Here is a 14,832-nt window from a genome sequence, read left to right as displayed (position 1 = left end):
TCGACTTCTTTTTTTAAGGCTCTTGACCTATCCTTATCGAGCAGCCTTCTCTTTTGTTGCACGGGTGGAAAGGTCTTGTCTATATTCAGGACATGGCTGATTACCGCAGGATCTATCCCAACCATGTATTTATGCGACCAAGCGAAAACCTCCTGGTTTTTTCGCAAGAATTCTACCAGTGCGTGCTTCGTGGTAGGCTCTAAGTTTTTCCCAACCTTTATGACTCTGGTCGGGTCTTCTTTGTCGAGTTAGACCTCCTCCAGGTCCTCGACAGGTCCAACAATGTGACGCCCCACATCACCATGACTGCTTTCTGGAATGACGACTGGCCCTACAAACCAAGACAAGTCTTTCCAGCGTGCTTTGTCCTCACTCGCACACTTCCTGGGAAAACTTCCCAGGAGGTCACCCATCCCTAGATTACTCCAAGCCAAGCACGCTTAACCATGGAGTTCTCAAGTGATGGGCTACCGAAAAGAAGATGCACCTTCCTGATATAGGTAGTACCCATCAATCCATTTAAGCCCTCTTCAACTGTGTAGTCCCATACCTACACAGTCTTAGAATCATCACACTTGACCTTCCCCAGGCAGTGTGGGATTGCACAGCTTACCCGGTCTTTCCCCTTACGGATCACAGGATTCTGACTGTCACAAACAATTTCTTCAAAATCCCCAAAGCGAGGATCTAAATCTCTATCCTCACTTTGGGCAACACCCTATTTGGTGACTTCATCACCGGATTGGGCCTGCGTATCAACTGCCATCTGCAACCTATCTGGGGTAGTGCTCTTCGACGTTCCACTCTTTGCCTTGGTGATTGAGGCGTTGTAGCACTCCCTGGCTTCCCTTTGGTTCCCCAACACGCGTCCTACCCTCACGTCTATTGGGAACTTCATGGCTAGGTGCCACATAGAGATGACGGCCCGTAGATCAACCAGTATGGGCCTTCCAATAATGGCGTTGTACGCCGAAGGACAATCGACCACTACAAAAGTGGCAAGTAATGTCCTTGTTGCAGGCGCTGTACCCGTCGTTACTGGGAGTCTGATCAATCCGGCTGGGGCGAGTCCTTCTCCAGAGAAGCCGTATATCGTTTGATTGCAGGGCTCCAAGTCCTTAACGGACAATTTCATGCGTTCCAGTGTTGATTTATACAGGATATTCACTGAACTTCCTGTATCGACCAGTACTCTCTTCACCATCATGTTTGCCATCTGGATGTCCACGACCAGCGGATCGGAATGTGGGAACCTGACATGCTGGGCGTCGCCATCAGAGAAGGTTATCTCTCCTTCTTCTGGCCGAGCCTTCTTTGGTGCGCGGTCCTCCACAGTCATCATCTCGATGTCCTGGTCGTGGTGCAGAGTCCGAGCATATCGTTCTCTGGCCTTTCCGCTATTTCCCGCGAGGTGCGATCCTCCACAGATGGTTAAGAGTGTTCCAGTCATGGGGGCAGGCTGTAAGGGTGGCGAGCGCTGGCGCGTGGGCGCTTGCTCGTTGCCTCCCGGAGCTTCTCGTTGGGAATTTCCCGAGGCCCGTACGTACCTTCTCAAGTGTCCTTGTCTAATAAGGAACTCGATTTCATCTTTCAACTGGTTGCATTCATTAGTGTCATGTCCGTAGTCGTTATGGTAACGACAGAACTTGGTGGTGTCTCTTTTCGAAATATCCTTTCGAATGGGGCTAGGTTTTTTGTAAGGCACACTCAAACTTGTGGCCTGATAAACCTCTCCCCGAGACTCAACAAGGGCAGTGTAGTTGGTGAACCGAGGTTCATAACGATTACCCTTGGCTCGTTTGTTGTCGGAGGTGGGAGGCTCGTTATACGGCCGTTTTCCACCATTCTTGCCATTGCCGTTACCGTTCCCGTTGCCCTTGCCGTTGCCATTAGGTTTGGACCCATTGGCGGCTTTGGCTGGTTCGGAAGCCTTCTTATCCTTGCCTGAGGGCTTCCCATCGTCGGCAATGGCTTCTTCGAGCTTGATGTAGCGATCAGCCCGATCCAAAAATTCTTGGGTAGTTCTCACTCCTTCCTTTCGAAGACTTTTCCAGAGGGGAGAATGACGTTTAACTCCTGCAGTTATGGCCATCATTTTGCCTTCGTCCCCGACCGTTTTCGCTCCAGCTGCTGCTCTCATAAAATGCTGGATGTAGTCCTTCACTGACTCCCCATCCTGTTGGCGAATTTCAACCAACTGGTTTGCCTCGGTCGGATGCACACGACCTGCGTAGAATTGTCCGTAGAACTCCCTTACGAACATTTCTCAGGAAACTATGCTTGCAGGAGGGAACTTAAAAAACCATTCCTGCGCTGCTTCAGAAAGTGTTGCAGGGAAGATCCTGCACCGAGCGTCTTCGGACACTTTCTGAATGTCCATCTGAATTTCAAACTTGTTGACATGGGACACTGGGTCCCCATACCCGTCAAAGTTTGGGAGTGTAGGCATTTTGAACTTGCTGAGAGTTTCGGCATTAGCTATCCTTTGTACGAAAGGAGTGCCTTTCCTCCTATCGTGGTCGATGTAAGAAGTTCTTCCCCCGACCAGCTGCTGCACTGCTTGGTTGAGGGCGTCTATCTGGGCCTGTACTGCGGCAGGAATTGCTGTGGCCTCTGTCGCTGGGGGGACGTTCTCGCCATGCCGCTCACGGCGATCGTTGAGTACATCTCTTAGGTCCTCGTCTCTTCTCCGCTGCTCGCTACCCACGAGTCGGTTGAAGACATTATTTTTTCTGGGCTGCCCCCTAGCGTCCCATCTGTTGGGTTGTTCATCTTGAGGTACCTGGCTCCTGCCTTTACCTCTTTCTTCGCCTCTCTCACCGGCATTTCCCTTGCCTGAGTCGGCCTCATTATATCCGTGGCCATCTCTGAACCTCGACTGGCTATGGTGGGATCGACTGTTCCCTCTATTCCCGTCTCTGGTAAAAACGTCTCGAGCGTTAGAGGGCGGCCTACGCTGGTTGTGGTGTCCCCGTGCACTATCATGCCGTGGGGGACCCCGGACCGCAGAGCCTAACTTTGAGTCCCTCCTGTTACCAGGAGGGTGCTAACCTCTGTTCGGTAGGTTTGGCCCATCATCCCTACGGCGTCTAGGATTGCGAGGCTGATGCTCGGCCCTATTCTGCCTCTGTTGCGGGGGGTTACCCCGAGCAGCTTGGGATGGTGGCTGTGCCTCAGGATCCAGTGGGACATCGTCACGAGGCATCTGAGGCTGCTCGGGCCTCTGCGGACTTGAAGGCTGGATCGGTGGGCTAGGATTGGGACCCCTCTGAGGTGGCCCATTAGCAGGTTGGTCAGGCTGCGAAGCAGGTGCAGCCTGATTTCTAGCCAGTTGCAAGGCTGCCTCGAGGGCTGCCATGGCTTCGCTCTGGCGGCGGTCCACCTCCGCCTGCCTTTCACTCAATTCCGTGCGCTGCCGTTCAATCTCTTGCTGCTGCCGCGCCATAATCTCAGCGGCAGTCTCCTGATTGGCTCTCAGACTAGCCAGCTCTTCCTGCAACGCGCCCAGGGTACTTTTCAACGTTGCATCATCCATTTCCTCCTCCTCAAAGTCCAGTTGTGGCTCATCCTCTGCCATGCTTGCAGGAGGAGGAGGAGGTGGCGGGTTCGACGGTGCAGCGGCGGCCGCCTGTCCAGTTTTCTTTCCAGCTTTCGCCATCGGTTTTTCTCAGCAATGATATGTCAAGCTCTCAATGAAAGCACCAGAATGTTGACCCAAGATTTGGCCAACTGACACGGAGTCAGAATATGCTTGATATGAATGAGTGCGTAGAGAAAAACGTAATGACAAAAGTAAATAAGACACAGTATTTTATAGTGGTTCAGCCCCAAGATCTGGTAATGACCTACGTCCACTTAGACTGATATTGATCTAAGGACCAAAGGAGTGATCAAAGAACAAGGGTTCATTGAGTTTCACTTACCTCTGAAGAACAATACAATATTGCTAGGAGAATTACTATAGTCTCCAATGATTCAAAAGCTAAAAGTCTCTTCCTTGAGCTATCTTTTGCTATTTATAGGCTCAAGGGGGGTTACAAAAGATTGTTACAGATATTTTCTCCTGAATAATCGGATATCCAGGAGATTGTGCGAGATAAATTCGGGATTTACAAAGATCTTCTCATAAATGTTGCTTTGTACGCGGAATTATCGACCAGACTGGTCGCAGGTAAGACTGGTCCGCACTGCTTCTAATGTGTCATCTGGTCGATACTCTAACAGAACGTTTCCAGGTGTTAGACACGTGTCCAGAGATCACTTGCCACGTCATCAATGCTAATTTTTTAGATAACAGAAGGGTATGTTTGTAATTTGATAATTATTTTTTTGGCTTATTTTTTTATATTGTTTTTATATTAAAATTTTCTTTCGTTGTTTTGCAATTTTTTTTTTGTAATACGAATTGTTTTTTAAATTATTTTTTATTTATTATAAACATTTTTTTTTATTTTTAGATTGTACGTTTTTTTTTTCAAATCCTAGATAAGGTAACCAATTACTTAATTGATCTTTGACAGTTATGTAAAAAAAATCATAGAGTTAGGTTAAATAACATGCATCAAGAGGGGTAACTAGTTATCTTAGAGGAGTAATTTTCTGCCGTAAGAGGGGTGACGAGTTACTCATATTAAATAATAAGAGAAACATCAAATTTGAAGAAAAAAAAGGAAGAACGCTTCATTAAAAAATGAAGAAGAAATAACTATGATTTTAGTAACATAGGTAATCAGTTACTATGAAGAACTCATAAAAATACACACACTAGAACGCGAAGGTAACCAGTTACCCATTCACGTTTTCATATTTTTATTAGGTTTCTTTCCAAAATTTTGGATTCCTATAAGTGTTACAGTAAAAAAAAAATACTGAAAAAATTTATTTGAATTTTTTTACATAGTGGAAAGAACTATAAAAAAAATTACAATGATAAAAGATAATAAATAAAAAAATAGTAAAATAGTAAAATAATTATGTAATGTTAAAATATTTGTGTGAAAAAAATGAAATGAGAAAAGAATAAGTACAAAAAAGAAAAAAAATTGAAGGAGAAAATAATAAATACAAAAATGAAGAAAAAATAAAAGGAAAAAAAAATAGAAAGAAAATTGAAAAAATATGGAAAAAAAAAACAATACAAATGAAAGAAAAAAAATAGATAAATGAATAAAAATGAAAAGAAGAAGAATAATAGAAAAATAGAAAGAAAAAAGGATGAAGGAAAAAATTAGTAAAAAAAAAATGGAAGAAAAAATAATTAAGGAAAAAAAGAAAGAAAAAATAATAAAAAAATGAAGGAAAAAAAATAAATAAAAAATAAAATAAAATTACTTTCAAAATCAAAGAAAACATAATCATTGATAAAAAAAATGTAACATTTCCATATTTTAGTTAGCTACTAATTATATTTCTCATACTTTAATTTATTTTAATAAATTTTCTTATACAAATCAATAAAAATATAATTCTCATATTTTTACATATTAATAATATAAAAGTCTTTATTGTGAAAAAATTCTACAACTTTTTACTGTCTGTTGATAAAGTAGAATATGCTCATACGGTTTGGCACAAGTTAATTGTTCCAAAGCACAGATTTATATTTTGGCAGGCTATTAATAACCAGTTATTAACTAGAGATCATTTGGGTAAAATCATGCCAATCCCTTCTAGTTGCTGTCCTGTTTGTGAGATTGATGATGAGACACACAACTACCTTTTTATGGACTACATATTTACTAGAAAGGTGTTTGGGGAGATTGAAAACTGGTTGGGGTGTTATTTTTGGCCGAGGAACTTTACTGAACTACAAGAATGGTGCTCAAAGAAACTCTACGATCTGAGGCAGTTGGTGATTAATGCTGTTCTGGCAGCTACAATCTATATGTTGTGGAAGAATAGGAATAGGTGTATTTTTGATTGTATGAGTAGGACTGTTATGGCTATTAGTAGAGAGATTAAAAGCATTGTCAAAATTAGAGTGTTGGGTAGTAACAACACTAGAGTTAAAAGGGGGATCATTATGTATTGAATCTCATTGAAAGCTGGTAGTTCTTTTTGAGACAGCAGCTGGCTTTTTGCTTTGTATTCCTTGTTCGTTTTTGAATGAAGTTGTTCCTTTTGTTCAAAAATATATATATATATATATATATAAAAGTCATATCTTTTAAAAAAATTCCTTTGTTTTAAAATCTCAACTATTTTTGTCAGTAAGTTGTCGAGTTGAATAGGATTTGCTCTTATTGTTTAAAATACTGGGCCGTAATATACTAGTGTTGGGCTTAATATTGGGCCTATTAAGTTATAGTCCATTAGGCACCAAGTTGTGGGCCATAAAAAGTCGGATGATCGGTGATCGTCGTAGTATTCTTTAGGGCTTAGTTTAGTTGCATCTTCATCTTCAACTTATACGACTGTACTAATTAAGTTGCGAGTACAGAGCAGAGAGCGGAGAAGCTCAAACCGAGTCATCGAAAATGGAAGGAACCGTAGACGACGGAGGGATTGACAGAATGGTCGACTCTAAAGACCTTCAACAACAGAGCAAAGCCTTCGACAAGCTCACTGACCGAGTCGAAGATCGTCAACTCGACTCAACTCGTGTTCAAGAGGTATCCTTATCTTATATTATTTCGATTATTTGAGTAAAGGGGTTCATTTATTTTAATTTTATTTTGAATTTTATGGCTATTCACTTATTTGGGTTCAATTTGTTAGGCTATGGCGTCCATAGCTGCTTCTGCTGATGCTGATTGGAATGCCATGAGGATGAGGTACAACCCTCCTCTCTCTTCCTTTTTCTCTCTTTTTAATGGTCAAATTCATCTTTGGATATATTATGGTGACTTAGAGATGTATACAAATTCTCATGCATTCAATATTGTGAATGATGAATATTCAACTTTAGAATTGAATTGAAGATGTAAAGGGCTAGTGGGCAACATGAGATTATGCAGTTCTTTTGTTTTATAAGGTGAAGTTAAGTATCACTAGCTTTGGCTTTTGTGGATTTTACCAGAAAGTTCTTTACTTTCTTAATCCATTCAAACAAGATTCTGATGACAGAGCTAGTCTAGACTCTAGACACCACCCATGTTATGATGGCCGGTCTAGCTATCATAAACTTTTTAGCATTCCCATGTGTAATTGGCAACCTTGGATTCATTGAGTCTTGTGGTTTCGATAAAATGGTGGGAGGATCTAATGTTATTTGTTTTCTTCACATCCTCCGAATGAACACAAATCTATCTTCATTTCTAATGTCGTTTTCCTTGGACTATTACTTGGTTTTATTACCTTTGTAATTAGTTACATTCCATGTTTTTCCTAGTTTATCAAATATTACGTTGGTTATTGTGTATCACTGTTTTGATATATATATATTTCTTTCAGAGAGAAAGAATTGGCTGCTGTTAAGATCAACGCAGCTGATGTGGACATAATCGCAAATGAGCTGGAGGTGAGTGAGTTTCTTCTTATGTGGACACAATCTCCATTTTGTGTATATGTATTGTAATGTAATACTTGTGGTGGCATTTGCTTTGGGTACAGTTGGACAGGAAGGTTGCTGAGAGAACCTTAAGGGAGCACAAAGGCGATGCTGTTGCTGCTATTAGACACTTACTCCATTAGAAAAACATGTTGCTTCCAGCATACGTTTCAAAAATGATCACACCCTATTGTTTTATCTAAGATTGTACAAGTTTTGTTTCACTAAACTTTGCATCTATGTTATTTAACACAAAACATCTTTTTGTTCTGATGAATATGTATTCTATAAAAGATGGGATTGTCTTTATGTAAAGTGTGAGTCACACAATTATAAGTTTCATGCATAATTAAACTTATTTCACGGTTATAACTGATTAATTATACCACATTAAGATGAACTTGATTTCACTTTATTTCTTTAATCCACTTCAACATCATTCAACCAAGTCATTCAACCGAAAATAATGAAATTTGAGAAGATGGTAATATTGTCGATAGTGTGAAATGTGCGCGACCCAGTCAAAGATTTGATGATGTCATTGCACTAGATAAAAAGTTATCATCACGACAAGTTTTTGGGTGCCAGGCAGTGCACATGCAAATTGCCTTTTTGGTGGCAGAAAATGGACCCAGCACAGCACTAGCAACTAGAGTATATTTCATCTAAAATAGATCCACTAAAGGGTATTTCATCTAAGAAAATTTCAAGTAAAAGAAAAATTGATCCAAGTGAAAATAACACAAGAATGAATGCAAAAGATTCACTTCATAATTAAATGTGCTTTAATCTAACATTATGACTCTTTTCTTTTCTTCTTTTGTACAAAGTGGTCTGCCAATTCTTCCAATACAAAATCTCATGAAAAGAAAGGTGACACATGAAGATACACCAATGACCTACTTTGAAGAATTTTTTAATGATATCAGTAACAAAACAACCATCACACAACCCCAACCCAAGCCAATCACCGTTCTAGTTAGTTAGGCAGCACACAGGAGTTCTAGTGACAACCACTCTTTCCTCCTTTTTTTTTCAATGTTTTTCCTTTCCCTTTTCTTGTCTGCCAAATGGTCAGCCTGATTTTGTGTTCCAAATTCAATTCAATACCTTCCACAAGATGTTTTTGTGGCTCAATGAATGGCTACCATCTCCTTATCAGTAAAGGGTTCGGAAATCTGCCAAGGAAAGAGGCTGCTTCAGCTGTTGCAATGTTGCGAATGAAGCAGAAAGAAACCTGAATCACTTAAAAGCCGAGGCTACACTTCCTTTTGAGTACTCTCTCCTGCAGCATTACGTGCTGCCTGAGATTGAAGGGCGTAATGTCTTTGCAGTTCCCTAAATCTTTCCAGCAGTTCTTGGAATGCTGGACGGCGTGTTGGATCACTGGTGTTGATCATTTAATGGATTAAAATGTAAGCCATTTGACCAAATAGAAATCATAAGATAATGTCATTTAAATAAACTATACATATGGATTAATCAACTGAATTCCAAATTATGTATCAACCGATACAAAAACACCTCTTAAGAGGTTGCAGTTGCATTAATATGCTTTGATGTGCATCCTCTTGACAGTTAATTTTATCATGTGAAGAGAGAGAGAGAATAAAAGAGGTATATATATACCTATGCCAGCAGCTTTCAATTACTGAAGCCCATTGAGGATCTACATCTTTTGGAATCTCCAGCCTTTGGTTCATAAACCCCACAGCACCAATTACCTGCAAATGTCAAAATGCATTGAGGTTCATATGTGCCTAAATAATAATAACAAAAAAGCGTTCTACATAGTAGTAAAAATATCCAGGCTATTCTCAAATAGCATAAAGACAAGGCTACAGGTCCTCATTTTATTTATTTGATACTTCTTAGCAACCAGGATATTTACTTCTGAATATGATTGATAAAAGCTATTGAATCCAAATTGCCACTCGACTATAATATCACCGTTCATATTGCGAAAACCTACCTGCATTGAGTTGAGATTATCCCAAGGAATCTTCTCAGTAGCAAGCTCCCAGAGTATCACTCCAAAGCTGTATACATCAGACCTAATGTTTCCAGCAAGAAAGAAAAAAAACGTAAGTTCACTTCCTCTGGAAATCCTATAAACAGGGAGGGAGGAAATAACATTGAGCATAAAGATTCAGCAACATGATTGGTGTTAATCCATAACTAAAATTAAGAACATACTTCTCATCTGAGGGCTCATTACGAAGAACTTCTGGTGCCATCCATTGAGGCTACAAAACAGAAAAAATGGTAAAATGTTTAGTACAAATTGCTTTCTAAGTCAAAAAATCGAAAAAAAGAAGAGGATATCATGTTTTCCAATTAAAGTACCGTTCCTTTCCCAGTCTTAGTTGTGAGATATGTTTCATGCTTCAGACGCGAAAGACCGAAATCACCAACCTATTTCAGATGAAAATTGACAAGCCTTTTAGTTCCCTTAAAACCCTTAGAAAAAACTGGGAGAGAAATCAAATGGAAAGATAAGAGATAAGAGTGTACTTTGACAGTCCAGTTCCTATCCACGAGAAGATTTGAAGACTTTAAATCTCGATGAATGATAGGTGGATTGAAATGATGAAGATAATTCATGCCCCGTGCCTGTGGAATGAATAACAGCAATAAGTATGGACATAGATACTATGAGTAACATGACTCAATACACTCATAGACAAGTTGATTGGACCCGTAACAAAAAATAGAGTGGAAATTGAAATGCATAACACTTTAAAAGAGATTCAAATATGAACAATAATATGAGAAATTGCACGCATGAAATCTGTTCAAAATGAAAGCTATTACATAACACTCACTATATCCAATGCCATATGAACACGCCTTCTCCATTCTAATTTTGATGTGTTCCTCTGTAATAAGCGAAACAAGCTTCCACTGCAGTAATAGCATTAAAACATTAGCATAAAAAAACTTGAATTTAACTAAGGTACCTTCACCTATTCGAATTGATAAACTTGAAGGGCAAAGATCAAAACAGAAGAGAAATTCAGAAAACACAGTAAACATAAATCCCAAAGATGTATATAGCAAACAGAAGAGACATTCTAAACACACCGTGGAAGGAACTCTGTCACAATGCAAAGACGTTCTGGTGAAGTCACAGCTCCCATAAAGAGCAGTACATTTGGATGTCGAAGTCTTTTCATAAGAGATACCTAAAAGAGGAAAATCAACAAGAAGAAGAGAAAATGTAAGAAAAGGAATGAATGCATCAAACAAGTAGTGAAAAAGAGAGAAGATATATAACTAAACATATGCATATCTTCCTGTAAGCATGTATAATAAGTAGTAATGTACAAGTCAAGGAAATTTACTAATGTTTTCACTTTATCTAAGTAAAGTAGCATGAGATTTTTAAGTCTTACAGCCAAGAGAACCATTTAAGTAATTCTCTGTATTCGCTTCACATGATTATCCTCTCAAGGTCTTAATTAGAAATTTGCGACGGGACCTCTTGCTTGCATACAGGTCTAAGAAGAGATTAAGCCACCAAAATAATGAAACAAGGACAAGTAAGAAGCGTACCTCTTGTCTAAAAGAGGTTATCACATCATCTGAATATTCTTGCTTGGAGAATACCTTGATAGCAACATCCTGTCATACAAAACAATTATTCAACCATTCCTTAAACATTACAAAAACACAAAAAAATTAGCATTAACTGGCTTCCATCTAAACTATAGAAAAGCTCCCTTATATTTTTAAAGGATGATGTAGAGATGATTAAAACTTAGAAAGATTTCCACTAATTTTATTACTTGTACCACAGGTCAATTGAGAGCTGTCTAATTATAATGTGAAGTTACAATCTTCTGCAGAAGATATAAGCAATTGAACTTTGTTTAGGTATTACTCTAACTGCACACCACCATTTCAAACCTAAATAAGTTTATTTATATTCCTCTTTTTCTTTTTAACAACACATAGACTTAAAATTCAATTGAACCAAGGAAAGAGACAAAGAACATACTGATCCGTACCACAGGCCATGATATACAGTCCCACATGAACCTGCAGAGGGCAAGCAAACATAAATCACACATGATATATAATATGAACAATATGTAAAGTGTCACACAACACAGCTTACTAGAAAAAAAAAAGCAGAAGCTCGGAATCAGGGTTTATAGATTGGCAATAACAATTTGAGCTTCTCACAAATAATAAATTATAGGAATCCTTCAGGATATTAGTAAGTCCTTGGGATCTAGGATTGGTTCTTTTGTTCAGGAGAACTGTATATATGTATAGGTGGTTTCACTTGATAATTATTTTTATTTGAACAGTTTCATCAAAATAAACAACATAATTACTTTACCAGCACATCCTGGTCAAAGAAAAAACACTACCTTGTCCAATCTGCTCTCCAATTGTCAAGTCTTCCCACAAGATTTCATAGTCCAAGCAGTCAGTGTCAATGTCCACCTTATTCACAGTACTACTACTGGTACTTCCACAGCTGCTAACACTGCTTGTGCTGTTGACATTAAATGAGGACGACCAGGATCCTGAAGCCTCATTATTTGCATGCCGGTTAAAATCATTTGCATGGTTTTCTAGTTTTGTAATAGGATTCTTCAGATTGCTTGAATCATTCTCTTGATCATTTTGTAACCAAGGCCAAACAAAGCGTGGAGTCTTAACATCCGACCCTTCTCGATCATTCCCTTTCCACGGCCATGATAGCCCTTTTTTACCCATCCATGCCTCAGCCTTCGAAGAGATCATCTTGTGGATTGCAGATTTTCCTTCACTTTCATCGCCAGAATCTCTGGAGGGTTTTCCTGGAGACCTTTCATCAAGATTGGAAAAGAAGCCAAATGGGAGTACAGATACTTCTCCTCTGGGTGTGCTAGCTCCACTTGAATTAGCATCCTCCCGTTGGTCAGAGTTAATAGCATCTAAGTATCCAGGATCAGAATAGCTATCTCCACTCCCACCTTCACGATCCACGTTGTTTTCTGAAGACCGAATTCTCGACTTGACTTTGTTGCTCACCTTGGATGCCTGTTTTCTTTGGTTCTAACAATCAAGATATGCCAGACTACAATAATTCACAAGGAAGATGAAAATTCTAAGACTAACCAAATTTGTTATCTTTGATGCGATAGCAGTCTGCAAAGGCTGCTCAGGATCGAGACCAAGTTTCGTTGTAACAGTATTTCTGGGCCGAAAAGTGCTTTCTGAGTGTTGCTTTCCATCAACTTGTGAAACCACCATTTCTCTGAAGGGTTGTGAATCACTTGATACGCAGATTACTCCTATCAAAGCACCATCATCATCATAGAAAGGTGTATTGGTTACAACAGCTAAAATCCTTTCCCCTGTCTTATTTTTTACAGGAAACTGTCCAGTCCAGTTCTCCCCCACAGTGACACGTTTGACTATATTATTGGCTGAAGAAAAGTCACGGGGATCTACTAAAAGCTCAATGGCATCCTGGCCTAAGGCCTCTGCCGCAGAGTAACCATATAGATTTTCAGCAGTCCTGTTCCTGAAATATTATAAAATTTCCAAATGGACAAAATTGCAAAACAAATAAATATCCAAACCACGAGTAACAGATGGACCAAATTGCTTTCTTAAGTAACAGATACAGTGCCTGCCTGACTATTCAAGATCAAGAATTTATTAAGGTACTAACCTAAACATCATAACCACAAACACTATAGTCAATCTCAATACCAAAAACAGCATTAATCTGCAGTTTCTATCAACATTGAAAACAAAGTTGCAACCAATCCAAATATCCAATAAAAGATAATAGAAAGAAAAGAGAAAGAAAGCATAAACAAATAATTCTCAATGATCTCAAAAACAAGCACAACCCAAATGGCCATCTCCTCGAGAAAAGAGTTCAAAAGTTAAGATATGAATATATATATATATATATTGAGGGGGAGAGAGAGAGAGAGAGAGAGAGAGAGAGAGATTGAACTACCCACCAGTAGATTATTCGACCACTAAGATCAAAAATATGAACAGCCTGCCCCATAGACTGCAATATATTCAGATACTGCTTATTAGTAAAGTTGACAGCGGAAGGGCCAACTCCTTCCCCTCCGGCGGCAGTGGCATTTGAAAGATCACGACTCCGACTCTCCCTCTGCAGCGGAGAGGAATGGCGGAGCGAAGGGGAGCCATCAAGAGCGGCAGCTCTTCTTCGTGGACCACCAAACCTGGAGCGCTGGGGCGAAATGGAGTGAGACCTTTGATGGGGGCGGTGGTGCTGATCCCGCTTGGCGGCATCTTCAGAACCAGATTGCATGAGCTTGGTCATCTCTTGCTTGAGGTGGGCATGACCCGCTTCGAGTTCCTGGATCTTCTTTAGAAGCTCCTCTGCTGGTGGGGTTTCCATTAGAACAAGAACAAGAAACAGTTGAGATTAATCCACCAGAGCTAAGAACCAACAACTCGGGGGATTGCAAATGATAAAACATGAAGCAGAAACAACAACAAAAGCATAAGCTTTAATGGGGTTTCTCTCTTTTCCTCAAATGGGGTCCTCTCTTTTTAGCTAAAAGAACAACACAAGGAAGAAGAAGAAGAAGAAGAAGAAGATAATAACAATGAAAAATGAGCAAGACCCAGTTGACAATTTGCAGAAATAAGACTTAAGAGTAAGTATGGGTTGAAAATTGATGAGACATAGATGAATATGTATGAGTATGATTTACAAATCTCTCTCTTCTCTACTTGGCCTTAACTTCTGACTTATATTAACTTTTTCTCTCTCCTAACTCAAAACTCCCATGCCAACGAACAACAGTGATTTGAGAGGTCAAGCTAGAAGCTTTCTTTCTGTTCTTTTTATCCTTAGAGCTTTCCCACTGCAATGAGTTTTTCTTTTTGTTAGGTTTATTCTCTCCTTTGTTGGGTTTTGGAGTTTTTTTTTCTTCTTCGTTGTGTGTCTAGCTCCAAATCCATCGTCATCATCTCAATCTAACCATTGAGACCATAAATTATTATAAATTATAGGCTACTAATGTACTTACCCACGCGCCTAAGGTGGCGCGTGTTAAAATAGCCTATCATTGTATAGAACTGCCGCCAATATGTCGAATAAGATAGAGAGTGTATGATAGACACATAACAAAGTTATGTGGTTGTTATCATTTCAAACTCTATTGTCTTTTCCTTTTCCTGCTAAAAGGCCCTTCTATTCTACCTATTTCCACTCCTTATTCTACTCCTTTTCTTTTTTCTTTGTTCATACAAAGCATTGTATTTTATTTGTTTAATTTCCCAATTGCTATTTTGTGTTGAATTCATCATGTGTTTTTCAAAAAGTTACGGATATAAAATATGTAAAC

The 14,832-nt window shown here is 39.4% G+C and overlaps 2 protein-coding genes across 2 annotated transcripts; one reads left to right on the top strand and one right to left on the bottom strand.

The window, feature by feature from the left end:
* Positions 1–6,343: 6,343 nt before the first annotated feature.
* Positions 6,344–7,804, top strand: LOC133819544 (uncharacterized). Its single transcript, XM_062252816.1, has 4 exons — positions 6,344–6,611; positions 6,718–6,773; positions 7,393–7,459; positions 7,552–7,804. Exons 1-4 carry the CDS (start codon positions 6,477–6,479, stop codon positions 7,630–7,632), a joined length of 339 nt encoding a protein of 112 aa, XP_062108800.1. The 5' UTR covers positions 6,344–6,476; the 3' UTR covers positions 7,633–7,804.
* A 434-nt stretch (positions 7,805–8,238) lies between these two features.
* LOC133819543 (uncharacterized) lies at positions 8,239–14,451 on the bottom strand. Its single transcript, XM_062252815.1, has 13 exons — positions 13,465–14,451; positions 12,605–13,013; positions 11,869–12,526; positions 11,490–11,530; positions 11,045–11,113; positions 10,574–10,674; positions 10,315–10,393; positions 10,004–10,102; positions 9,836–9,904; positions 9,686–9,735; positions 9,462–9,543; positions 9,119–9,213; positions 8,239–8,875 (listed from the first exon to the last, which is right to left on the bottom strand). The coding sequence occupies exons 1-13, from the start codon at positions 13,875–13,877 to the stop codon at positions 8,749–8,751; spliced, it is 2,292 nt and encodes a 763-aa protein (XP_062108799.1). The 5' UTR covers positions 13,878–14,451; the 3' UTR covers positions 8,239–8,748.
* Between the last annotated feature and the right edge of the window lie 381 nt (positions 14,452–14,832).

Source organism: Humulus lupulus, chromosome 2, assembly GCF_963169125.1.
Source record: "Humulus lupulus chromosome 2, drHumLupu1.1, whole genome shotgun sequence".
In the NCBI taxonomy this organism is placed as follows: Eukaryota; Viridiplantae; Streptophyta; class Magnoliopsida; order Rosales; family Cannabaceae; genus Humulus; species Humulus lupulus.
Note: the sequence above shows the minus strand (reverse complement) of the source record. Positions and strands in the feature narration are given on the sequence as shown.

Excerpts from the sequence above, each read along its gene's own strand:
- LOC133819544 (XM_062252816.1), top strand. The coding sequence starts at position 6,477 with ATGGAAGGAACCGTAGACGACGGAGGGATTGACAGAATGGTCGACTCT. Across the intron at positions 6,612-6,717 it reads ACTCAACTCGTGTTCAAGAG|GCTATGGCGTCCATAGCTGC; the intron begins GTATCCTTATCT and ends TCAATTTGTTAG. Across the intron at positions 6,774-7,392 it reads TGGAATGCCATGAGGATGAG|AGAGAAAGAATTGGCTGCTG; the intron begins GTACAACCCTCC and ends TATTTCTTTCAG.
- LOC133819543 (XM_062252815.1), bottom strand. The coding sequence starts at position 13,877 with ATGGAAACCCCACCAGCAGAGGAGCTTCTAAAGAAGATCCAGGAACTC. Across the intron at positions 10,394-10,573 it reads GTGACAGAGTTCCTTCCACG|TGGAAGCTTGTTTCGCTTAT; the intron begins GTGTGTTTAGAA and ends CTATTACTGCAG. Across the intron at positions 8,876-9,118 it reads ATTGAAAGCTGCTGGCATAG|TGATCCAACACGCCGTCCAG; the intron begins GTATATATATAC and ends GATCAACACCAG.